The sequence below is a fragment of the Salmo trutta genome, chromosome 34 (assembly GCF_901001165.1).
Source record: "Salmo trutta chromosome 34, fSalTru1.1, whole genome shotgun sequence".
Lineage (NCBI taxonomy): Eukaryota > Metazoa > Chordata > Actinopteri > Salmoniformes > Salmonidae > Salmo > Salmo trutta.
The window spans coordinates 34,204,139-34,231,258 of record NC_042990.1 but is presented as its reverse complement, the minus strand read 5'-3'; the positions used below and the strand labels follow the sequence as shown (position 1 = coordinate 34,231,258).

General features: G+C 43.4%; 1 protein-coding gene across 1 annotated transcript in view; it reads left to right on the top strand.

The window, feature by feature from the left end:
* LOC115174068 (CUB and sushi domain-containing protein 3) overlaps positions 1 to 27,120 on the top strand; it is a gene marked incomplete in the record, with an annotated part of 716,433 nt that overhangs the window by 542,021 nt on the left and 147,292 nt on the right. The window contains 8 exon segments of the mRNA XM_029732731.1: positions 10,305 to 10,418; positions 11,943 to 12,038; positions 15,496 to 15,699; positions 18,498 to 18,622; positions 19,106 to 19,202; positions 24,062 to 24,166; positions 24,423 to 24,541; positions 26,270 to 26,339. Coding sequence (XP_029588591.1) covers positions 10,305 to 10,418; positions 11,943 to 12,038; positions 15,496 to 15,699; positions 18,498 to 18,622; positions 19,106 to 19,202; positions 24,062 to 24,166; positions 24,423 to 24,541; positions 26,270 to 26,339 — 930 coding nt within the window.

Below are 27,120 nucleotides of genomic sequence, written 5' to 3'. Positions count from 1 at the left end.
TATAGGCCCTCCTTGGTTGGTAACAGAAGCACCAGATCATCAGAAAAGAGTAGACATTTTACTTCAGATACTAGTAGGGTGAGGCCGGGTGTTGCAGACTGTTCTAGTGCCCTCGCCAATTCATGTCTCCCCCCACAGCCCTGTGGAAAGTGTTTTTTCCAATTTTAACCGCACACTTGTTGTTTGTGTACATGGATTTTAGAATGTCGTATGTTTTGCCCCCAACACTGCTTTACATCAGTTTGTATAGCAGACCCTCATCCCAAATTGAGTCAAACTTTTTTGAAATCAACAGAGTGAGAAGACTTTGTTCTCTCTCTTGCTCTCTTTTGCTCTCTCTCTTTACAGCCAGAACGGCAGCAGGCCACTCTCTCTCTCTTTACAGCCAGAACAGCAGCAGGCCACTCTCTCTCTCTTTACAGACAGAACAGCAGCAGGCCACTCTCTCTCTCTTTTTACAGACAGAACAGCAGCAGGCCACTCTCTCTCTCTTTACAGACAGAACAGCAGCAGGCCACTCTCTCTCTCTTTACAGACAGAACAGCAGCAGGCCACTCTCTCTCTCTTTACAGCCAGAACAGCAGCAGGCCACTCTCTCTCTCTTTACAGCCAGAACAGCAGCAGGCCTCTCTTTGTCTCTCTCTCTCTCTCTCCCTTTCTCTCTCTCCAGCCAGAACAGCAGCAGACCACTTTCTCTCTCGCTCTCTCCAGCCAGAACAGCAGCAGGCCAGCCAGCGGCAGCATGGATCAACCAGGGGGTGATTACCCCTCTCTCCTCTAACTCTTCTGAGCCGCTGATTACACAGACGCAGGACCCAGATTTTAGTATTAGACATCTTTAAGAGTCAAGCCCCTCGCGTAAACATTGTTGGCCCTTTTTCACTGATTTCATGAATACTGCCGTGACTGAGATTCTCGTCCAGTGTGACAATCATTGAGCATCCCTTCCCTTCTACTACAAGGTTATTAAAGAGTCATTTGCATTAAGCTAAGGTGTTTATATTGCAGTAATATGTATTCTGTGCTTGATGCTTGGATTTGTAATGTTTGACACAAAGGGTATTTTGTGTCTTAATTGAATTTACTTTGCACTATAGAGGTTGAAAGGGTTTTAGAAGGAAAGCCTTGAAGACTGTTGCACACTTTATTTCAATTTTCAATTTTGTACCTGGGAAAGCTGGGAAAGTTATTGCATTTGAATAGAATTAATTCAGCCAAAGACGTCAACCTTCTGTTCAACCTTGAATCATATGTTTACGCTTTACATCTTACAGATGGTAATTGTATTCCATCTTACAGATGGTAATTGTATTACATCTTACAGATGGTAATTGTATTCCATCTTACAGATGGTAATTGTATTCCATCTTACAGATGGTAATTGTATGCTGTATACAATGGTTTTGTTCCTGTCCTTACCTCTTCTGTTGGCGTCAAAGGTGACTACAGGCTCCGTTCATCTCAAAAGAAAGTATTTCTCCCTTTCTCTTTCCCTCTCTTTTTCTTTCCCTCTCTTTCTGTTTCTCTCTCTCCGTCTCTCTCTCCCTCTCAATTTTTCTCTCTCCCCATGTCCCTGAAAGAACTGGATGAAACAGAAAACAGTCAAAGACACCATCAGGTGGAGAGAACGAAACTGAAAAAAGATAGCAGCAGAGAGAGAAATCTTAACACTGGGGAAAAGGAAAGGGAATCTGAACTAATCATTGGTTTAATTTCCATATAACCTCGTAAGCGTCTGTCAGAGTGTGTTAAGTGAGCGAGACGCGTTTGGGAAAGGGCAATCTCATGCTGCGGAGGTCTGTGTGTCGAACAACTCCCTGAAATAGTGCTGAGCCAGGTGTTAAGGGATGTGTCCCAAATGATACCCTACTCCCTATGTAGTACAGTACTTTTGACCACCCGATGGGCCCTGGTCAAAAGTACTACACTGCACTACATAGGGAATAGGGTGTCTTTTGGGACGTAGCCTTGTTCTGCTTATGGGCTGAAGTACTTAGCTCGGGAGGTGCTAACGGTGTGTGTGTGTGTGTGTGTGTGTGTGTGTGTGTGTGTGTGTGTGTGTGTGTGTGTGTGTGTGTGTGTGTGTGTGTGTGTGTGTGTGTGTGTGTGTATTGTGTGTGCGAGTGCGAGAGAGACTATGACTGGAAGACAGAGTTCGCTCTAGCTGCCTGTGAAACAAAGTGCTTGGCTCTCTGCTTGAGTATCATTGTCAGGCAATTGGCTTTGTAACCAAATATGTAGGCTATGTATAAACATGACTTTGAGATGGTATACAGTAGCTCTAATTCAAAATGTGTCTTTGACTTAGCCCTTACAAATGTAAATGTATTGCTTGAACTTAAATGTGTCCCTGAAAGACTAGTGTTCTTACCCTGAAAGACAAGTGTCCTTACCCTGAAAGACTACTGTCCTTACCCTGAAAGGCTAGTGTCCTTACCCTGAAAGGCTAGTGTCCTTACCCTGAAAGGCTAGTGTCCTTACCCTGAAAGACTAGTGTCCTTACCCTGAAAGGCTAGTGTCCTTACCCTGAAAGGCTAGTGTCCTAACCCTGAAAGGCTAGTGTCCTAACCCTGAAAGGCTAGTGTCCTTACCCTGAAAGGCTAGTGTCCTTACCTAGTTTAAACACTGAAACATATTCATATGAGGAATGGGTCACAAAAGCTCCCAAAAGCTTCTGACAAAGGCCAACAAAGGACAATATTCCAATTGGTAGGCTTAAATAAACTAATTGACACTGGCAAACTCAGATGTTCGAGTGCTTTTTCTATTATGAGGAAGGGGTCTGAAATCTGAACGATATCACAAACCATAGGGTGATCTGTTGCCAGGCATACAGGGACTCGGTCCTCCTCTGGCTCCATGGCGTACAGGGACTCAGTCCTCCTCTGGCTCCATGATGTACAGGGACTCAGTCCTCTGGCTCCATGGCGTACAGGGACAGTCCTCCTCTGGCTCCATGACATAAAGGGACTCGGCCCTCCTCTGGCTCCATGGCGTACAGGGACTCAGTTCTCCTCTGGCTCCATGGCGTACAGGGACTCGGTCCTCCTCTGGCTCCACGACCTACAGGGACTCAGTCCTCCTCTGGCTCCATGGTGTACAGGGACAGTCCTCCTCTGGCTCCATGGTGTACAGGGACTCAGTCCTTCTCTGGCTCCACGGCATAAAGGGACTCAGTTCTCCTCTGGCTCCACGACCTACAGGGACTCAGTCCTCCTCTGGCTCCATGGTGTACAGGGACTCGGTCCTCCTCTGGTTCCATGTCGTACAGGGACTCAGTCCTCCTCTGGTTCCATGTCGTACAGGGACTCAGTCCTCCTCTGGCTCCGTGGTGTACAGGGACTCGGTCCTCTGGCTGCGTGGTGTACAGGGACTCAGTCCTCCTCTGGCTCCGTGGTGTACAGGTACTCGGTCCTCCTCTGGTTCCATGGTGTACAGGGACTCGGTCCTCCTCTGGTTCCATGGTGTACAGGGACTCGGTCCTCTGGCTGCGTGGTGTACAGGGACTCAGTCCTCCTCTGGCTCCGTGGTGTACAGGTACTCGGTCCTCCTCTGGTTCCATGTCGTACAGGGACTCAGTCCTCCTCTGGCTCCATGGCGTACAGGGACTTGGTCCTCCTCTGGCTCCACGGCATAAAGGGACTCGGTCCTCCTCTGGCTCCATGGTGTACAGGGACTCAGTCCTCCTCTGGTTCCATGTCGTACAGGGACTCGGTCCTCCTCTGGTTCCATGGTGTACAGGGACTCAGTCCTCCTCTGGCTCCATGGTGTACAGGGACTCAGTCCTCCTCTGGCTCCGTGGTGTACAGGGACTCAGTCCTCCTCTGGCTCCGTGGTGTACAGGGACTCAGTCCTCCTCTGGTTCCAAGTTGTGCTACTCTATTAGTAAAAAAAACTCTAGTTGCCATTGGCAGCAACATTTCTTCTAACATTACAAGACATTAGAGTGCAAGACATTATAAGTCGTAATTATGAGAGAAATGTTCTGTGAACGTCTTGGTATTTACTGAATATCGCATCTGGGGCATCACCAACACAAAAAAACATGCGTCACTCCAACACGTGAAGCTGTGCCACTATACAGTACAGTCTGCAGTTGATGAAGTCTGCCTCCCAGTAGACTGCACGTGGATAATGGTCTCTCTACCAGCCAACTGCAGTAGTGTCCTGCCAAAACCACTGATATAGTTGAAGCATTAAAAACATTCCTTACTGCACAGGGCTCATGGTCTCTGTTCTCGCTGTTCTCTGTTCCATTCAACCATGCACATTCCCTGTAGAAGATTTTCCCCAGAGTTTGGTTCAGTTGACTTGCTCTGGCCCAGTATTGGAGTCGGAGGCTGGGGTTGCCAGTGATATGATTTAGGGAGGGAGATCTGTGTGTGTGTAGTATCACAACTGTTGCAAATTCAGACATTTTAATGCATTGCTGTTAGACTTCTCCACACACTGTTAAAAATGTGACTCTCCCCAAACACAATTGTATTGACACACGATTGTAGATCGTAGCACTTCTCTCACCAAAACTATAGGCCTATATTTCTTATCAGGTAACACAGATGTGTTGCCTTGGCAGTTAACATATCTCTCAGCCTGCGTTATTAAATGTGTTTCATCAGATGTGTTAATTGTGTTGGCTCTGTTTACACTGCAATGCAGAACAAACTGATGGATAATGCGGGAAGGACAGGGACAAGAGGAGCTCTAGAATCTAGGGACAGGAGGAGTTCTGGAATCTAGGGACAGGAGGAGCTCTAGAATCTAGGGACACGAGGTCTAGAATCTAGGGCCAGGGGGAGTTCTATAATCTAGGGACAAGAGGAGTTCTAGAATCTATGGCCAGGGGGAGTTCTAGAATCTAGGGACAGGAGGAGTTCTAGACTCTAGTGACAGGAGTAGTTCTAGAATCTAGGGACAGGAGAACTTCTAGAATCTAGGGCCAGAGGGAGTTCTAGAATCTAGGGACAGGAGGAATTCTAGAATCTTGGGACAGGAGGAGGACTAGAATCTAGGGACAGGAGGAGTTCTAAAATCTAGGGCCAATGGGAGTTCTAGAATCTAGGGCCAATGGGAGTTCTAGAATCTAGGGACAGGGGGAGTTCTAGAATATAGAGACAGGGGGAGTTCTAGAATCTAGGGACAGGAGGAGTTCTAGAATCTAGGGACACGGGGAGTTCTAGAATCTAGGGCCAGGGGGAGTTCTAGAATCTAGGGACAGGAGGAATTCTAGAATCTAAGGACAGGAGGAGTTCTAGAATCTAGGGCCAGGGGGAGTTCTGGAATCTAGGGACAGGAGTAGTTCTAGAATCTATGGCCAGAGGGAGTTCTAGAATCTAGGGCCAGGAGGAGTTCTGTAATCTAGGGACAGGAGTAGTTCTAGAATCTAGGGCCAGAGGGAGTTCTAGACTCTAGGGCCAGGAGAGTTCTAGAATCTAGGGCTAGAGGGAGTTCTAGAATCTAGGGGCAGGGGGAGTGCTAGAATCTAGGGACAGGGGGCGTTCTATAATCTAGGGCCAGGGGGAATTCTAGAATCTAAGGACAGGAGGAGTTCTAGAATCTAGGGCCAGGGGGAGTTCTAGAATCTAGGGCCAGGGGGAGTTCTAGAATCGAGGGACAGGGGGAGTTCTAGAATCGAGGGCCAGGAGGAGTTCTAGAATCTATGGCCAATGTGAGTTCTAGAATCTAGGGACAGGGGAGTTCTAGAATCTAGGGACAGGCGCAGTTCTAGAATCTAGGGACAGGAGTAGTTCTAGAATCTAGGGCCAATGTGAGTTCTAGAATTTAGGGACAGGGGGAGTTCTAGAATCTTGGGACAGAATCTAGAATCTACAGTAGGGGAAACATTCACAGTAATGACTTATGATTCACTCTGGTTGCATCCCAAATTCAACAGTAGCAATGATGGGGGGGATGTCTGTCCATAATAAAGTGTAGCTCTGCCTTCTTAACGACACTATCAACAGGGCAGGTCCAACTGGCCCTAGTTTTGTCACACCTGGACTGCTGTTCAGTAGTGTGGTCAGGTGCCAGAAAGAGGGACTTAGGAAAATTGCAGTTGGCTCAGAACAGGGCAGCACGGCTGGCCGTTAAAAGTACACGGAGAGCTAACATTAATGACATGCATGTCAATCTCTCATGGCTTAAAGTGGAAGTGGAAGAGAGATTGTTCCTGGGGGGGGTCTCGAATGGTTGAGGGACAGCTATTGGGGAACTGTGAGGGGATCTTGGAGGGTTCGGGTTCACGTTTTTTGGCCTGGTGGTAGATCGGTCAACATTCCCTTGAGCAGGGCATTGACCCTGGATGTTTCTGTGTGTCGCTCTGAATGGGAATCTGTTGGGTGACTGGTATGATGTAGTTGTTGAGCGGCTTCACTGCAAGTATATTGTATGTTTCGAATATGCAATAAAAAAAATATATATATTTTTTAAATAATACAAAAAAATGATTAAAAAGAAGAGAGAATGACTTCATCACTACTTGTTTTTGTAAGAAGTGTTGACAAGCTGAATGTACCGAACTGTCTGTTTAAAATACTAGCACACAGCTTGGACACCCATCCATACCCCCACAAGACATATCACCAGAGGTCTCTTCACAAAGTCCAGAACAGACTATGGGAGGTGCACAGTACTACATAGAGCCATGACTACATGGAACTCTATTCCACATCAGGTAACCGATGGAAGCAGTAAAAAAAACGGGTAAAAATACACCTTACGGAAGAGCGGGAAACTGTGAAGAGACACAAGTGCTAGCACACGCTCTACACACACGTACATTGTAATATTGTTTTATACATTTTGTATTGTAGATATGTAGTGGTGTAATAATGTTGTCTGATGTACTGTTTTATCTTTTGTTTTATTTGTAATGTAAGTGCCTTAATGTGTTTGGACCCCAGGAAGAGTAGCTGATGCCTCGGTAGGAACTAATGGGGATCCCTAATAAACCCCAGGAAGAGTAGCTGCTGCCTCGGTAGGAACTAATGGGGATCCCTAATAAACCCCAGGAAGAGAAGCTGATGCCTCGGTAGGAACTAATGGGGATCCCTAATAAACCCCAGGAAGAGTAGCTGATGCCTCGGTAGGAACTAACGGGGATCCCTAATAAACCCCAGGAAGAGTAGCTGATGCCTCGGTAGGAACTAATGGGGATCCCTAATAAACCCCAGGAAGAGTAGCTGATGCCTCGGTAGGAACTAACGGGGATCCCTAATAAACCCCAGGAAGAGTAGCTGATGCCTCGGTAGGAACTAATGGGGAACCCTAATAAACCCCAGGAAGAGTAGTTGCTGCCTTGGCAGGAACTAATAGAAGTACAAAATGCCACCATATCCCCTTTTTAGTGCTGTACTTTTGACCATAGGGCTCTGGTCAAAAATAGTGCACTATATAGCAAATTGGGTGGTATTTGGGACATGGCCTCTGTGCAGCTGGCTCTTCAGCAGCCCAGGAATAAAATCCATCCATAATGGCCTTGTTTGTACATGTAGGAGTCAGGATCAGCTCCCCCCGTCCATGTAATGACTAACAGACTCCCGAGTGCTGCAGCGGTCTAAGGCACTGCCTCTCAGTGCAAGAGGCGTCACTGAAGTCCCTGGTTTGAATCCAGGCTGCATCACATCCGGCCGTGATTGGGAGTCCCATAGGGCGGTGCACAATTGGCCCAGCGTCATCCGGATTTAGCCGGGGTAGGCCGTCATTGTAAATAAGAATTTGTTCTTTAAATTAAAGGTTAAATAAATACAATTAGAATTTAAAATAAATAAATGTATCATGTGTGCCAGAGTAGGATCAGCTCCCCCTGTCCATGTAATGATATTCATTGTGATCTAAAAGACTACACTGGGTCCTGGGTGGCACAGGAGTCAAAAGCACTGCACTGTGTCACAACCGGCTGTGACTGGGAGCCCCATAGGACAGCACACAGTGTGGAAAGAAGTAGGTGGCCATGTTTCGGAGGACGCATGACTCGACCTTCGCCTCTCCCGAGCCCATTGAGGAGATGCAGAGATGAGCCAAGGGACCTAATTCAGGGAGAAAATGGAATAAAAAAGAATAAGCTTGTGACCATGCCACCCTGAATACGCTTGTTAAGGGTCGAGCCTGGTTAGTATTGGGACGGGAGACCGCTTGGGAATATCAGGTGCCGTAATCAAAAACAATTATTTAAAATGTTTTAAAATAAAATTAAAGGCTAAAATGATCCTTAATCAGCTCTCCTAGTTTGAGACGTATGGTACATAGGGCCCCTGAATGGGATTCACATGGTGACTGTTAGCGTAAATATACAATTTCATTAAGGCAATAAATCAAAGGGAATCAGGAAAGATGAATATATGACCTCCACAAAGTATATTTTAGCTCGTTTTTGGTTACAGGTCCAGAAATGGCTGAAGAATTGCAACATTTGCCTAGAACTAATGCTGCAGATAGCAATACTGGGTGATTTGAAAAGCCATAGTTAATCAATCAATAATATAATTATTATTTTAGAAAAAATGTTTATTTTTTCACCTCTTTAACTAACTTCTAGTAGATTAATTATCCTCTTTAACTAACTTCTAGTAGATTAATTCACCTCTTTAACTAACTTCTAGTAGATAAATTCACCTCTTTAATTAACTTCTAGTTGATTCATTATCCTCTTTAACTAATTTCTAGTAGATTAATTAACCTCTTTAACTAACTTCCTAATCCACAGTTAGTAGGGCAAGATGGTGCAAGTGAGTTCATTAAGTGTTCCCCCTAGTCTCATATATTATCTAAGGTGATAATTCGTAGGATTTAGATCTCATCATTTCAAGATCACTTAAAATGCAAAAGTTAGTTTAAAGTGGGCCTAAGGTTACAAAATTGCAGTAACTTTCTCCAAACTCTCAGGTCTTCCAGAAATCCCAGTTGGAAGATTCCTAGAATAAGCAGAAATAAGCAGAAAAAATCATCTAAATTGGATTTCTAGAAAACCTGGGAAATCTGAATAAGGCCTCCATCATTGGGCCGTCCGTGTTGGAAACTGAAGTTAATTTGGGTCAGGGAGAATGTAATGTTAGAGAAATCAGCAACTACCTTTGTCTTAGTGAAGTTACTTATGCTTACTGTATGCTTCCCAGTCGAAACAGTTCGTCCATATATTATGATAACATTTTGTGATGTTTTTGTTCGTTTTGGTCTTCGGCAGTTTTTTTGGGGGGGGGGCTGGTAGTGCACACAATTTTCATTGAGACAGGTCGAAGTTCGGTAGCCGATGTCTATGCCCCTTTGTCTGTGATTGGTCAACAGTACTACTCCTAGTAGGAGTGGGAACATGAAGTGTTTTCAAGCTCATTTTTTCACTTGAGAAATACTTCACCAAACATCTTAGTTAGATGTAAAATTGAGCGACAAAGACCTCCTCTGTAAAAACGTCAAAATTATTGACATATTTCTTGATTTGTCTTTGATTAATTCAGACTATTTTGAGGAAGTGTTTCAGGTCTTTAGGGAGTATGCGAGCACGGACAGTCACTTCGCCTAGCTGAGTTCGGCTAGGCGAAACATAACCTATGTATGCGGACACCTTTACAACTTACTGTTTCTCCTGAGAAGTAGTCTTAACAGAAAAATTGTCATTTCATAACAATTTAGGGCAAGTACAGTAGAGTTTTGTAATGCTAATGAGTAGGATGGGTAATCAGTTTTTTCTGCCTTCACAATGACGCTCCCAAAGCGGTTAGGGAGGCTAAATTAGGATACTTCTTTATTACTGTATACAGTGGAGAGGGTGCCCCCAGGGTGCACCAGTTTATTGTGGCTTCGCTCCAAACACAAAGAGAATGATCCCCGAGAGGTTTTCAATTAAAATATTTAAATAAACATACAGTCCTGTTACCTCTGGAAGTCCTTGCTTCAGCTTTAAGGTCACTGCTGTTGTAATGAAGAATAATGATGTACTTTTGTGATGTTATTGGCACAATAAATAAAATATAAAGCATCTCAATATGCTCGTCGCTGAAGAGAGCAGGAGCAGTTGACAAAACAGTAATTGTATAACGACCCGTTTTATCTATTTTGCTGCGCTTTAGTACCTACTATGCGCTGAGACTTACTGGCTTCGGGGGGCCAAAAATAGATGTCACAATTAAGCTCTCATGCATTTTCTAAATGGCCACCGTATATAACATTACGCCTGTGAAATTATGAATCATGTTAACACAATGGTTTTAGCTTGTTTGTTAATATTTTTGCTTAGTTTCACACGTCAACCTCTCTCTCTCTTCCTCTTTCTTTCTTTCCCTCTCTTTCTCTCTGTCTTTCTCCTTCAGTGTTGTTCGGGCAGTTTGTCTTGTTCCAGACGTCACTCAATGACGTTGTGGACATTTATGATGGGCCTACGCAGCAGTCTCCACTCCTGTCTTCTCTCTCTGGCTCCCACTCAGGTAATACAAATAGCAAGCAGCACAACACAATGACAGACACGTCAGCAACAGCGGCACAGAACTGGAGTTTTTTGTTGTCGAGTTTTTCCATTTGTCACCGTTTTGCAGCTTGCTCTTTGAGGGTCTAGGTTGGTGTATTGTAAAAGCACTTTGTGACAACTGTAAAAAAATAAAATAAAAAAAAGGGCTTTGTGGCTGTAGGGCATTAATCACACATTCAACCCTATTGGTTGGTATCACTTTAGTCTCCAGCACCACTCTGTATCAAAATCCCAGTACACCACATTCATGTGATAGTTACACACACTTCCCCTGCCTACACTTCCCCTGCCCACACTTCCCCTGCCCACACTTCCCCTGCCTACATTTCCCCTGCCCACACTTCCCCTGCCTACATTTCCCCTGCCCACACTTCCCCTGCCCACACTTCCCCTGCCTACATTTCCCCTGCCCACACTTCCCCTGCCCACACTTCCCCTGCCCACACTTCCCCTGCCCACACTTCCCCTGCCTACATTTCCCCCACATTTATTCTACCTATAATTACTATATTTATCAAAAGCATCTGTTCCCTTGGGTCCATACCCTCACTTATGCTGAGCTATTGAGCCTTGCATGTGTGTGTGTGTGTGTGTGTGTGTGTGTGTGTGTGTGTGTGTGTGTGTGTGTGTGTGTGTGTGTGTGTGTGTGTGTGTGTGTGTGTGTATAGGATGGCTGGAAAATGAGATGGTGGCGGACCAATGTGTACCATGTAATCAGAAACACTTGAAAATATGCTTTTGGCAAAGAGGTAAGTGCTGATGCAGGGCCATACATTTCCCCCTCCTCCCATCTTGGGGATGAGACCACGAAAGTGTCAGAGAGACTGAGAAGAAGAAGAAGACAACGACGAAGATGAAGATGAAGATGAAGAGGTGGGATGAGAGTGTCTCTGGCTTGATTGGAGTTGGCAGTCAATCAGACGCCTCCTATCAAAGCAAATTAATGTCCTTCTTCAAATATAACATTGAACCAGCAGCTGATCAGTTCTGCACTGAAAGGCTTCAGAGTTAAACAAAGCCAGATTGGAGCTCAAAGTGATTGATTAATCCAATGGACTCTGATACATTGATCTGTGACTGGGTCGGATCATCCGTTGTTGGACAGCCAACCTACAGATGTGCTATCTTAATTTGATCACTCTTTTGTCGCAGAGAATTTTCCTGCATGGCAGGAAATGTAAATTGTAGGGTATTCAAGGTTTAAAAAGGCTTCTAAAGTTTGTATTTTCCACTTTTTCCACTTGATTTATCCTAACTGAAAGTGTATCAACCCATACAAAAATGTCCATTAATAATAATCCACATAATAATGACCATTTCCTGTTTCTGCAGGATTATTTTCCTGCAGTGAGAAACTGGTCAAATTAAGATTTCACATATGTACAAATTAATCAGAAGAATAACCTCCATTTCGTCTTGTGAAATGTTTGTGTTCGGTGGACTTGTAAATTGTGTTTGATTGATAATGTCTTTCTTTCTTCAGGGGAGTCTCTACCCTTGAGCACTGGTAACCAGATAACCATCAAGTTCACCACAGTAGGCCCGGAGACGGCTAAGGGCTTTCACTTTGTCTATCAAGGTTGGTCTTCCATAGCTCTTTCATAGGTTATAGATTATTCCTGAGTACGGTGTCTATATTAGGACATCCTTGTGACTCTTAGGCTGTCCTAATATGGACACAGTGCATATGAAAGCAAGTCCTTTTTGTCTACCAGGGTTGGTTATTTTAGATCTGTGATGACATTATTCAAATGTTGCAGCAATTCGCTTTCATCCAACCCCAGTCAAGCCAGAGGCATGGATTGAGTTTAGTTGTGTCTGGAATGATACTCTCCTCTATGTATTCAAAATGACAGTATACAGTGCATTCAGAAAGTATTCAGATCCCTTGACTTTTTCCACATTTTGTTACGTTACAGCCTTGTTCTAAAATTGATGAAATCAATGTTTTTCCCTCATCAATCTAAACACAATGAAAATTTGACAAATGTATTTCAAATAAAAAACGCAAATATCACATTTACATAAGTATTCGGGCCCTTTACTCAGTACTTTATTGAAGCACTTGGAGACTTCTTGGGGATGATGCTACAAGCTTGGCACACCTGTATTTGGGGAGTTTCACCCATTCTTCTCTGCAGATCCTCTCAAGCTCTGTGAGGTTGGATGGGGAGCGTCGCTACACAGCTATTTTCCGGTCTCTCCAGAGATGTTTGATCGGGTTCAAGTCTAGGCTCTGACTGGACCACTCAACAACATTCAGAGACTTGTGCCAAAGCCACTCCTGCGTTGTCTTGGCTGTGTGCTTAGGGTCGTTGTCCTGTTGATAGGTGAACCTTCACCCCAGTCTGAGGTCCTGAGCGCTCTGGAGCAAGTTTTCGTCAAGTACTCTGTACTTTGCTCCGTTAAGCTTTCCCTCCTGACTAGTGTCCCAGTACCTGCTGCTGAAAAACATCCCCGCAGCATGATGCTGCCACCACCATGATTCACCATAGGGATGGTGCCAGGTTTCCTACAGACGCAACGCTTGGCATTCAAACCAAAGAGTTCACTCTTGGTTTCATCAGGCCAGAGAATATTGTTTCTCGTGGTCTGAGAATCTTTAGGTGCCTTTTGGCAAATTCCAAGCGGGCTGTTGTGTGCCTTTTATTTATTACTGGCTTCTGCCTTGCTACTCTACCATAAAGGCCTGATTGATGGAGTGCTGCAGAGATGGTTGTCCTTCTGGAAGGTTCTCCCATCTCCACAGAGGAACTCTGGAGTTCTGTCAGAGTGACCATCAGGTTCTTGGTCACTTCCTTGACCAAGGCTCTTCTCCCCCGATTGCTCAGTTTGGCCGGGCGGCCAGCTTTAGTTAGAGTCTTGGAGGTTCCAAACTTCTTCCATTTAAGAATGATGGAGGCCACTGTGTTCTTGGGGATCTTCAATGCTGCAGAAATCTTTTGGTACCCTTCCCCAGATCTGTGCCTCGACACAGTCCGGTCTCAGAGCTCTACGGACAATTCCTTCAACCTCATGGCTTGGTTTTTGCTCTGACACGCACTGTCAACTGTGGGACCTTATATAGACAGGTGTGTGCCTTTCCACATCATGTCCAATCAATTGAATTTACATTTACATTTACATTTAAGTCATTTAGCAGACGCTCTTATCCAGAGCGACTTACAAATTGGTGCATTCACCTTATGATATCCAGTGGAACAACCAATTTACAATAGTGCATCTAAATCTTTTAAGGGGGGGGATAGAAGGATTACTTTATCCTATCCCAGGTATTCCTTAAAGAGGTGGGGTTTCAGGTGTCTCCGGAAGGTGGTGATTGACTCCGCTGTCCTGGCGTCGTGAGGGAGCTTGTTCCACCATTGGGGTGCCAGAGCAGCGAACAGTTTGGACTGGGCTGAGCGGGAACCGTGCTTCCTCAGAGGTAGGGGGGCTAGCAGGCCAGAGGTGGATGAACGCAGTGCCCTTGTTTGGGTGTAGGGCCTGATCAGAGCCTGAAGGTATGGAGGTGCCGTTCCCCTCACAGCTCCGTAGGCAAGCACCATGGTCTTGTAGCGGATGCGAGCTTCAACTGGAAGCCAGTGGAGAGAGCACCACAGTTGGACTCCAATCAAGTTGTAGAAATATCTCAAGGATGATCAATGGAAACATGAGCTCAAACACCTGAGCTTAATTTAGAGTATTTCTGTTTTTTATTTTAAACACATTTTCGAAAATGTCTAAAAACCTGTTTTCGCTTTGTCATTATGGGTATTGTGTGTAGATTGATGTGAAAAAACATTAATTTAATACATTTTAGAATAAAGCTGTAACGTAATTAAAAGTGGAAAAAGTCAAGGGGTCTGAATACCTTCCGAACGCCCTGTATATACATTATGATCCTTTGAATACACTAGCTCCACTTGAAATAAAAACATCGGAAAAATGCGACTCTGACAGGCATTGAGTTAGACTGAGCTTCATTAAGATTTCCTTACAGAATGCCCTCAAGAGTAGCGTGTGTCTATGAGAGGAGATTATTTTTAGACGTCTGACATTTAGACTCACGCTTACATAGAGTACCTACATTCATCAGGAGTGTGCCGAAAGCCAGAGGGGTGCATTTTTTATTTTTCTGTCAGCTAACATCTGTTGATGACGTTGCCGGGCCCCAAAACCTGTCTGTTCAGCACTATCAAAGGCACAGAGATGCCCTGCTCAGCAAGATGCTTCACATATCCCCCCACAATGCTTAGAATGATCAAGCTTCTTATAGCTTTAACAAATTCTACACATGCCACATTTCCCCCTCCCCTTGAAAATCTCATAAGAGTATGTCTGCGTCCGAATTAGCACCCCATTCCCTTCATAAGTGCACTGCTGATCAAAAGTATTACAATATATAGGGAATAGGGTCCCATTTGGGACGTAACTTAACACTCAGCAGCTGCCCCCCAGACGCATGCTTAGCCTAACTCCTGGACGGATTCCTACAACACACTCCAGATGCTGCCTGCCTGCTACCCGGATGTAATTCTCTATTACACATGCAAAGCTTTCTAAAATGCTAGCCTAGTCTCGCATCATTTAAAAGACCTTGTTCATGCAAGCAAGGCTTGCTAACTTAAATCCCACTCACTAACTCAGTGCTGTTGTTCTGGTCAAAATTGAATCCCAATTTCAATATGTCAGTTTCTGTTTGAATAGAACACCACCAGACTTTTACACAAAGGCCAGATTCAGTCAGATGGTTCTTGTTTATGTGAAAACCCTAAACCTGCATTCAGTATTCAAGTGTGGGAGCACTCATGGGAGGTTGATCAAGGTAACAGACACACACTCTCCTCCCCTCTTACAGCACCTTATTAATGCACCATTGGTGGTGGTCTGTGTTGTGGCATTTCAGACATGGGTTTTGCATTATCAAATGTCACTCTAGCTAGCTATAGCTGAAAGTCTGTCACCAGAGAGTGGGTATGTGTTATTTCATGTTTTTGTCCCCACTTCTTCTTCTTCTTCCTCCATTGCTTTGCTGACACCTCCTATCCTCTCCACAGCTGTCCCAAGGACCAGTGCCACCCAGTGCAGTTCGGTCCCTGAGCCCCGCTTCGGCAAACGGATCGGGAACGACTTCGCCATGGGTGCCACAGTCCTGTTCGAGTGTAACCCCGGATACATCCTGCACGGTTCCACCGCCATCCACTGTGAGACCGTCCCTGACACCTTGGCCCAATGGAATGACTCGCTACCCACATGCATTGGTCAGTATGATTGACTCCCGAGCCAATTGTCGACTACCGTGATTGGTGACCGCATGTCAGAAACACCCCTAAGTCTTCTACCTTTCTCTCAAGCTTCATCAACATGCCGATAGCCAGCGGGCCGACCTCTTAAGTGAGGCAAAGTCATTAACGTGGGAGCGTGAGTGTGCATATCAAAGCAGACTGGGATTTTGGCTGGGAGGGTCCCTCAGGAGGCCTTCCTTCACACTCTTAACTGAAACAAGCAGAATGTTTCCTCCTGGCTGTGCATCCAGCCAGGTCTAAAGAGCGTGGTGAGGAGAGAGGGTCGAGAGAGAGGAAGAGAGGAGAGAGTGTCTTTGATGAGAGTGCAGAGTTAAAGCGAGAGATGACTCTCTCACTCTCTTTCCTGACGAGTGCTCTGCCCAGTTTCTGGTTACAATTATTACTAATTGTCAGCAGAGCTGCAGTCTATTCATTATGTCAAAACAGCTCAGAAAATAGCCTCTAAATTGTAATGATCTCCCAATGGCTGCCTTTTCTCTCTTAAAGTGATGTTTGCCTTTTTGTCTGCAGATCACAAGACCAATATTCAAGGTTCTGGTTTTCAGCCAGAGTGACTTTCATATCAAGCTACATTTAATAACGCAGGGATTTTTTCCCACGTTTTTTTAGTGTCCATGGTGGGGTGGGCAGAGTGCATACCTGTCTGATGGGAGGCTAGAAAAGTACATCTAATCTGTGCTAGCTCCCTGCTCCTCACTGGCAGAGACAGAATGACATGGTGTTATTTTCTGTCAAACTCATCCAAAGCCCTGCTCCAAAGCAAAGGAGGGAGACACAGAGTACTGTAGTTTGTAAACAGGATTTGACCAGAGCTGTAGCCTGCTATTACCCCTTGATACGAAGGGCCCTTATCTAGCTGTCTTTGAATGAAGGGCCCCTAGCTAGCTGTCTTTGAATGAAGGGCCCCTAGCTAGCTGTCTTTGAATGAAGGGCCAGTATCTAGCAGTCTTTGAATGAAGGGCCAGTATCTAGCTATGTGGAGGTGAAGGGCCACTTATCAATGCATAAGGGAGCGCGGAGTTGACAAGGCCATATTTCTGAATGACTTGCTTTCTCTATGCTGCCTCTTTGGCCCGCTGTAGAACACGTCTTCTTGGGTGTTTTCTTTTTCTGTTTTCCATTCGTGTTTTCCAGTGGGACAGATACGGGCCATAGGATTTTCTCCGTGATTACCTGAGCACTATGGCTGCATTTTATATATCATCTGTAAAATATGGATGAGTTGAAATTGCTCTGAAGTGAGTTTGTTGAATAATTTAATCTTCTGACACAGATATATTGCTCTCTCCCCCCTTTCTCTCAACATCTCTCTCTCCCCTCTCTCAATGTCTCGCTCTCTCTTCCTTTCTCCATCTCTCCCTCCCTACTCTCTCTCTCTCTCTCTCCTGCTCTCTCTCTCAATGTCTCGCTCTCTCAATGTCTCACTCTCTCTTTCTTTCTCCATCTCTCCCTCCCCCCGCTCTCCCTCTCCTTCACTCTCAGATCTGTCAGACATTTCTGCTGCCATGTTAGACAGCCATCAGTGTGTCCCAGTCTTCTCTTAGTTATTTTAACAAGGTGATTGGTGCTGACCTCTAGTATATACTGTTATCCTTCACAGATAGCATCATCATCGGATCTGAGCATCTGATCAGGGGAGAAAAAAAACACTGTTCTGGCAGCATTAGATACCAGCTTGTGCTATTGACAGCTCTCTACTTTCCCACGTCTCTCTCTCCTCTCGTGGTTTTGAAGACAATACTTGGCAGGCCTTCAGAAAACAGGGAAATTGCTTAACCTAGCCTCTCTCTCGGGAGAAACGGTTATAATGTCACGTCTTTCACCGCAGAGGCAGACGTTTATATGCCTCATTGTCCCTTTTTAAATAAAGTTTAATTGAATCATAGGCACATGGTGGGATGGGATGTGTGTATGAGGCTGATAAGAATGAACAGGTATGCCTCGAAGACAATAGGCGTCGAAACTTGGACTGTTCCGATTGGTCAATGTGAGGTATTACATTATTTTACCACTGCTTACTCGTTCTATAATCACTGTCTGTCACTGCAAAGAATGTCTTTATCCAAGATTTGATTAACCGTTACTTGTCCAACATGTTTTTAGTATGTGTAAGTCAAATGATCTTCTATTTGCTGAGGCCTCACTGAAGCTTCACTATTAAGTCAGACATCTATAGTGATATCTCTGTCTGTAGACGGATTGGTTGTTTAGCTACAAAACCAATGGGGCTAAACAGACGGGTTTGGCTTAGATTATTGACAACATGTTAACTATATTTCGTCTCCAATGTGTATTGAAAACAAATACATTTGCACTTGTCTCTCAAATACATTGTTACAGTTGTTGGTTAGCTAGCTAGCAATTTTTTTTGACATGTTAGCATAGACGTGACCAGTCAAAACACCTCAAAACAAGACATGGTATCAAGAACAAAATTAAGCTAGCTGAAACGAGCCACCTACAATTCCCCACATGGCAACTTCTTGTCACTGGTGTTAGCTGTCTGGCCATCCAGACTCACAACAACACACAACCTTCTGCCCCATTGAAGCATTGTTTTATTGACGTTGTCATCTAACCCGTCGATAGTGAGAAAACCAGGGCCCGTATTCAGAAAGTGTCTCAGATTAGCAGTGCTGTATCTGAATAATAACAACATAAAAACTGTAAAAGTGCAGGCACCTGTACGTATTAGGACATACACGTGGCTGTGTTAACGTATGTCCCTTCTCTGTTTGACTTTGTCCCCTTAGTGCCGTGTGGAGGGACCCTGACGGCACGCAGGGGGACCATATTGTCCCCTGGTTACCCCGAGCCGTATGACAATAATCAGAACTGCGTCTGGAAGGTTTCGGTGCCTGAGGGCGCTGGTATCCAAGTAAGAGAGACTGTTCTTGAAGAACCATGGAAGAATATAGATGTTTGTGATTTCAGAGTATCGCCATGCAGTACCAGAAGTTAAACTTAAATAAAAGGAAATACTTAATAGCTTAATAATTATTTAAAGGGTAGATGTTTACTGTAAGTGGGCACTGTGTTTTGGACCTGAAGTCTCGTCTTTCTCTTTCTATTGAATATTATCTACATTACTACAGTGTTCATTTACTAAAGTTGGAGTATTTCAAAGGTTTTCAAGTGGTGACGAATTGTCTGTTTCTGTATGGCAGTTATCTTTCTGTCTCACACAACTGAGCCGAACCGAACTGAGCAGTGCCGTACTGTATTGCACTGGCCTGCTGAAAACAATGCTGGAAAGGACTTTGCAAGCCAGTATAGTACTGTGTGAATCAGGCATTAGTGAGTACAGTTTGGGTCAGGTCAGTAGTGTGAAAAAGGACTGAGTCCTAGCTCCTTGCCTCAGATCCAGGTGGTGAGCTTTGCTTCGGAACACAACTGGGACTCTCTGGACTTCTATGACGGAGGCGACAACCACGCTCCGAGACTGGGCAGCTACTCAGGTAATCTTTAGCTCCTGGATCAATAATCGACCACTTGTGGTGCCTTCACTTATTTGTGATAATATCTGTTATGTCATCCTAATTTGGTCATCAACTATGTTTCATGGAAACACGTTCCAGCTAGCTATAATCTCATAACACGGAAATCCCTTTCCGAGATCATTATAATAATTTACTGTTAGAAAACAAGCAACAGTAAACATGTATTCCCCCACGAATTATGCAGTGCCTGTTACTAACACATTTCAGTTAATTATTATAGCTCCTGACATGGGCCAATCAGTGTCGTTTTGTAAATGCCGGGTCTCTATGGCAAGACACATCATTTACCCAAGTTTGGTCAAAGTCAGGCCAGTGCTGTCTGAGATATCACGTGTGACGAATGTACTAACGGAGGGAGACAGATCCACAGTCCCCTCCACGATTTCATAAGTTGTTTTCCCTCATAACGAACACCTTCCTGTGTCCACGACCACGATCATATAATTCTAGCAGTCGGAACACATGTGGTTCAATGTGTCTCCCCTGGCTGTGTGCTACAGATCAATTCCTGCCAGGCCTGTCAAGGGAGCTCTCCCCCGCCGATTTCTGTTGCCGCTTTGTAGTAAACAATACCCTGGCTGTTGAGCATCTACAGGGCCCTAGCATAGGTCGCTCTCTGGCCTCGTTAGCATGTCTGTCACTGAGGCCCAGCGGGTCAACGCAGGCCCCATGGGGGATAGAGAGGGGAAGGTGGGTGTACGGCAGTTATAGGGGTGGACAGTAATTAGGCAGTCCCACTGCGTATCTGAGTCCCCTGCTAAGGCTTGAATGACAGGGCCACACAACACTGTGGAGTTCTCAGCTGGTCCATATAGATATAGATGCTGACTTGTTCCAACACTTATATAAAGGTCGGAACAATAGGGTGTTAGAGAGGGAACGAGCTCGATATCAGGAGGACACTTAGGAGAACGGAGGCGGGAGCAGAGACACAGTATCTGTCATGATTACAGCTGTCCAAGTGCTGTAACTACCTGAGGAGAAGTCTGTTTATACCTTCATGTAAGAGTTGCTACTGATTATATAGTGCACCCAAGTAAAACAAAATGGCATATGGTTTCCTTATTCTGGAAGCTGTCAAATCAAAATCAAATCTTATCAAATCTCAAATTTTATTGGTCACGTAAACATATTTAGCAGATGTTATTGCGGGTGTAGTGAAATGCTTGTGTTCCTAGCTCCAACAGTGCACTAGTATCAAACAATACACAACAATGCACAAAAAATCTGAAAGTAAAAGAATGGAATTTAGAAATATAGAAATATAAACGCAACATGTAAAGTAAAGTATTGGTCCCATGTTTCATAATTTAAATAAAAGATAGAAGGTATTTTCCATACACAAGTACAGCTTATGTGTCTCAATTTTGTGCACAAATCTGTTTCCATCCCTGTTAGTGAGCATTTCTCCTTTGCCAAGCTAATCCATCCACCTGACAGGTGTGGCATATCAAGTAGCTGATTAAACAGCATGATCATTACACAGGTGCAATAAAAGCCACTCTAAAATGTGCAGTTTTGTCACACAACACAATGCCACAGATGTCTCATGTTTTAAAGGAGTTCGCAATTGGCATGCTGACTGCAGGAATGTCCACCAGAGCTGTTGCCAGAGAATGAAATGTTGAAACGTTGTTTTAAAGAATTTGGCAGTAGATCCATTAGCGTCACAACCACAGACCACGTGTATGGCGTCGTGTGGGCAAGCGGTTTGCTGATGTCAACATTGGGAACAGAGTGCCCCATGGTGGCGATGGGGTTATGTTATGGGCAGGCATAAGCAATAGACAACAAACACAATTGCATTTTATCAATGACAATTTGAATGCACAAAAATACTGTGACGAGATCCTAAGGCCCATTGTAATGCCCATTTTGTAAAGATATCTGTGACCAACAGATGCATATCTGTATTCCCAGTCAAGTGAAATCCATAGATTAGGGCATAATGAATTTGATTTCCTCATGTGAACTGTAACTCAGTAAAATCAATGAAATTATTGCATGTTGTGTTTATATTTTTGTTCAGTGTATATATATATATATATATATATATATATATATATATATATATGTGATGAGATGTATTGACAGTATGGACAGTATATGGATAGAATATGTAGTATATCTAAAGAATAGTATATATAGAGCAATAGTTAAATAGGATAGGCCTTGACTAGAATACAGTATATACATATAAAGTGGGTAAAACAGTATGTAAACATTACGTAAAGTGACCAGTATTCAATGACTACGTACAGTGGCTTGCGAAAGTATTCACCCCCTTGGCATTTTTCCGATTTTGTTGCCTTACAACCTGGAATTAAAATAGATTTTTGGGGGGTTTGTTTCATTTGATTTACACAGCATGCCTACCACTTTGAAGATGTAAAATATGTTTTTTTGTAAAACAAACAAGAAAACTTGAGCGTGCATAACTATTCACCCCAAACCCCCCCCCCCCCCCCCCCCCCCCCCAAGGTCAATACTTTGTAGCGTCACCTTTTATAGCAATTTCAGCTGCATGTCTCTTGGGGTATGTCTCTATAAGCTTGGCACAACTAGCCACTGGGATTTTTGCCCATTCTTCAAGGCAAAACTGCTCCAGCTCCTTCAAGTTGGATGGGTTCCGCTGGTGTACAGCAAACTTCAAGTCATACCACAGATTCTCAATTGGATTGAGGTCTGGGCTTTGACTAGGCCATTCCAAGACATTTAAATGTTTCCCCTTAAACCACTCGAGTTTTGCTTTAGTCATTGTCCTGCTGGAAGATGAACCTCCGTCCCAGTCTCAAATCTCTGGAAGACTGAAAGAGGTTTCCCTCAAGAATTTCCCTGGATTTAGCGCCATCCATAATTTCTTCAATTCTGACCAGTTTCCCAGTCCCACAACATGATGCTGCCACCACCATGCTTCACTGTGGGGATAGGGTTCTCGGGGTGATGAGAGGTGTTGGGTTTGCGCCAGACATAGCATTTTCCTTGATGACCAAAAAGCTACATTTTTGTCTCATCTGACCAGAGTACCTTCTTCCACATGTTTGGGGAGTCTCCTACATGTCTTTTGGCGACCACCAAACGGGTTTGCTTATTTTTTTCTTTAAGCAATGGCTTTTATCTAGCCACTCTTCCGTAAAGCCCAGATCTGTGGAGTGTACGGCTTAAAGTGGTCCTATGGACAGATACTCCAATCTCCGCTGTGGAGCTTTGCAGCTCCTTCAGGGTTATCTTTGGTCTCTTTGTTGCCTCTCTGATTAATGCCCTCCTTGCCTGGTCTGTGCGTTTTGGTGGGCGGCCCTCTCTTGGCAGGTTTGTTGTGGTGCCAAATTCTTTCAATTTTTCAATAATGGATTTAATGGTGCTCTGTGGGATGTTCAAAGTTTTGGATATTTGTTTAGAACCCAACCCTGATCTGTACTTCTCCACAACTTTGCCCCTGACCTGTTTGGAGAGCTCCTTGGTCTTCATGGTGCCGCTTGCTTGATAGTGCCCCTTGCTTAGTGGTGTTGCAGACTCTGGGGCCTTTCAGAACAGGTGTGTATATATACTGAATTCATGTGACAGATCACGTGACACTTAGATTGCACACAGGTGCAATTTATTTAACTAATTATGTGACTTCTGAAGCTAATTGGTTGCACCAGATCTTATTTAGGGGCTTCATTGTAAAGGGGGTGAATACATATGCACGCACCCCACTTTTCTGTTTTTTATTTTTTAGAATTTCACTTCACCAATTTGGACTATTTTGTGTATGTCCATTTCATGAAATCCAAATAAAAATCCATTTAAATTAGAGGTTGTAATGCAACAAAATAGGAAAAACGCAAAGGGGGATGAATACTTTTGCAAGGCACTGTACACAGGGCAGTAGCCTCCAAGGTGCTTTATTAAAGTCCCCAGCTACAATAAATGCAGCCTCAGGATATGTGGTTTCCAACACATAGTCCAGTGTAGTTCCTTGAGAGCCGTCATGGTATCAGCTTGAGGGGGAATATACACGGCTGTGACGATGCCCGAAAAGAATTATCTCGGGAGGTAATGCAGTCAGCATTTGATTGTGAGGTATTCTAGGTTGGGTGAACAAAAGGAATTGAGTTCCTTTACGTTACCACACTCACATCATGTGTAGTTTATCATGAAATATACACTTTCTTTTATTATATACAAGTTATTTATTCCTGTCTCTGCGATGTACTGAGAACCCAGCTGACTGTATGGATGGGGACACTATATATTTTTTTCAAGATGGCGCAGATAGACGTGGTCGCCCTATTCCTGGCTCCTAAGCAACTTTACAATATTTTGATATTTTTTGGTGTTATTTCTCACCTTATTAGCTCAGAACGTCCTTTGCATTATTTCAGACAACCGGAAATAACTTTTGGATATTAGAGCGGCGATAACTCACCAGCATTTCCACTTTCCTGAATTGGATCCTTTGTTCGTACCCCCAAGGCAATTCCACTTGTCTATGGACAAGATAAGAGACAGCAATCCATGCTTTGGTTTTGTTTACCTGGCCACTGTCTTCAATCCAAAAATAATGGAACACAATATGCCTGATATTAGCATTTTTGGCATTTCATGTCCATGTCCAGCACATTACCATGGAGGGTATTGTCTGAAGGGTATGAAACACAAGCAAAAGGATGATTCACAAATCAACCACCTGTTCATACTGTGTGCCCTTCAACCACTAATTGACTGATTTCCCACAATGATTTCTCTTTGTGGGAAAATGTGTATTTATGGAAGGACAACAGGATAATTGATAACTCTTGTCTTGTGTTTTCTCTCTCTCTCTGTCTTCCAAGGCACCACCATCCCTCAGTTGCTCAACAGCACATCCAACAACCTGTACCTGAGTTTCAGTTCAGACATCAGTGTGTCTGCTGCTGGCTTCCATCTGGAGTACACAGGTGGTCTGTCATTACATGGCTTTATGATGCGTGGGTATGCGTGCGTATGCGTGCGTGTGTGTGTGTGTGCGTGTGTGCGTGTGTGCGTGTGTGTGTGTGTGTGTGTGTGTGTGTGTGTGTGTGTGTGTGTGTGTGTGTGTGTGTGTGTGTGTGTGTGTGTGTGTGTGTGTGTGTGTGTGTGTGTGTGTGTGTGTGTGTGTGTGCCACATTGTGACAACAACTGACGTGTTTAAATTCTCTTTCCCATTCTCCACAGCTATAGGTCTGGAGTCCTGTCCAGAGCCACAGACCCCCAACTATGGCATCAGGGTTGGAGAGCGCTTCATGGTTGGAGACGTGGTGCTGTTCCAGTGTGAAAAAGGCTACTCTCTGCAGGTAAGAGATCATTCTCTCTGCAGGTAAGAGATCATTCTCTCTGCAGGTAAGAGATCATACTCTCTGCAGGTAAGAGATCATTCTCTCTGCAGGTAAGAGATCATTCTCTCTGCAGGTAAGAGATCATTCTCTCTGCAGGTAAGAGATCATTCTATCTGCAGGTAAGAGATCATTCTCTCTGCAGGTAAGAGATCATTCTCTCTGCAGGTAAGAGATCATTCTCTCTGCAGGTAAGAGATCATTCTGTACCCAGGTAAGAGATCATTCTGTACCCAGGTAAGAGATCATACTCTCTGCATCATACTCTCTGCAGGTAAGAGATCATTCTCTCTACAGGTAAGAGATCATTCTCTCTACAGGTAAGAGATCATTCTCTCTGCAGGTAAGAGATCCTTCTCTCTGCAGGTAAGAGATCATTCTCTCTGCATCATAGTCGCTGCAGGTAAGAGATCATTCTCTCTGCAGGTAATAGATCATTCTCTCTGCAGGTAAGAGATCATTCTATCTGCAGGTAAGAGATCATTCTGTACCCAGGTAAGAGATCATACTCTCTGCATCATTCTCTCCGCAGGTAAGAGATCATTTTCTCTGCAGGTAAGAGATCATGCTCTCTACAGGTAAGAGATCATTCTCTCTGCAGGTATGAGATATTTCTCTCTGCAGGTAAGAGATCATTCTCTCTGCAGGTAAGATATACTCTCTGCAAGTAAGAGATCTTTCTGTCTGCAGGTAAGAGATCTTTCTCTCTGCAGGTAAGAGATATTTCTCTCTGCAGGTAAGAGATCATTCTCTCTGCAGGAAAGAGATCATTCCATCTTTAACTTCATTAATTAAAACCCATTCTCATGAATGGATAACACTAGAGATCCTTTCAGTCTCCACATATTTGGGAAATTCTGAATTATTATATTTTTTGCTCTAGTGTGCTCTAGTGTGCTTTAGTTTGCTCTAGTGTGGAATTATCTGCAGAGTTCACTGCAGTTACATGTGCTGGTGCCATTCAGGCAGTTTCCATGATTGATTGAGGACCTTTATGTAGTTGAATGTGGTTGTTTTTATTAAATATGTTGATTTTGTTATTGTGTGCTGAATTCTATTGTTTGATAAACATATATGTGTATTATTTATGAAGCTGTTTTTATTGTAATGTATACAGGGCTCTTGTAAAGTAGATGATTATCTCAATGTGACTCCCTTTTTAAATAAAGTTATATAAAATAAATAAATACATCTCTATATCAATTTTTGTTTTACTCCTTAGCTCTATCTATCTATATCTCTATATTTTATCCATACCTCTATCTATCTATCTATCTATATCTCTATATTTTATCCATACCTCTATCGATCTATATCTCTATATTTTATCCATACCTCTGTCTATCTATCTATCTATATCTCTATATTTTATCCATACCTCTATCGATCTATATCTCTATATTTTATCCATACCTCTGTCTATCTATCTATCTATATCTCTATATTTTATCCATACCTCTATCTATCTATATCTCTGTATTTTAATCCATATCTCTATCTATATCTATATTTTTCTATATTTTTCTCCATATCTATCTCTGTTCATTTGATCTAATATCTCTGTCTGTTTATCTTAGTCGCTATTTTAAATGTTGTTCAATGTTCTAATGTCCCAAAGCATCGATTACTAGGGAATATGCGACATAACAACATAATGCTTGTTTATTAATGCCTATTTTTCTTCACCAGGGTAATGCCCATATAACCTGTATGCCAGGACCAGTCCGGAGATGGAACTACCCAGTCCCACTCTGTCTTGGTATGTTGATAACATTGCTGTGACATCAGTATGTATAAACCTCTCATAGAGAATTGCAATGAGTTCAGTTACTCTGTAATGTAAATGTGTGACTGTCAACATTTTCAGAGTTGGCTGTTGGTCTCGGGGACAACTGTTTCATCTCAGGTCAGCTGTATATCCCGAACAACCAAAGCTGATATTTGACAGTCCACCTGTTTACAGACATTTTTTTATGAAAAATGTCCCCAAATGAACTGCCAGTGCACGCATCTAAAAATATTGCAAAAAATGATTTTTTTTTAAATATATGTATGTATGTATGTGTGTGTATATATATGTATATATATGTGTGTAAAACTTTTCTAAAATACTTTTTATATATATATATGTAAAACTTTTCTAAAATACTTTTTTGCAATACTTTTTAGATGTGGGCCCTGGCAGTTCATTTGGGGACATTTTTCATAAAAAAATGTATGTTTTACACATATATCATGCACATATATCATGCATATATATATATATATATATATATATATATATGTGTGTAAATATACACTGTAAATATACAGTTGAAGTCGGAAGTTTACATACACTTAGGTTGGAGTCATTAAAACTCATTTTTCAACCACTCCACAAATTTCTTGTTAACAAACTATAGTTTTGGCAAGTCGGTTAGGACATCTACTTTGTGCATGACACAAGTACTTTTTACAACAATTGTTTACAGACAGATTATTTCACTTGTAATTCACTGTATCACAATTCCAGTGGGTCAGAAGTTTACATACACTAAGTT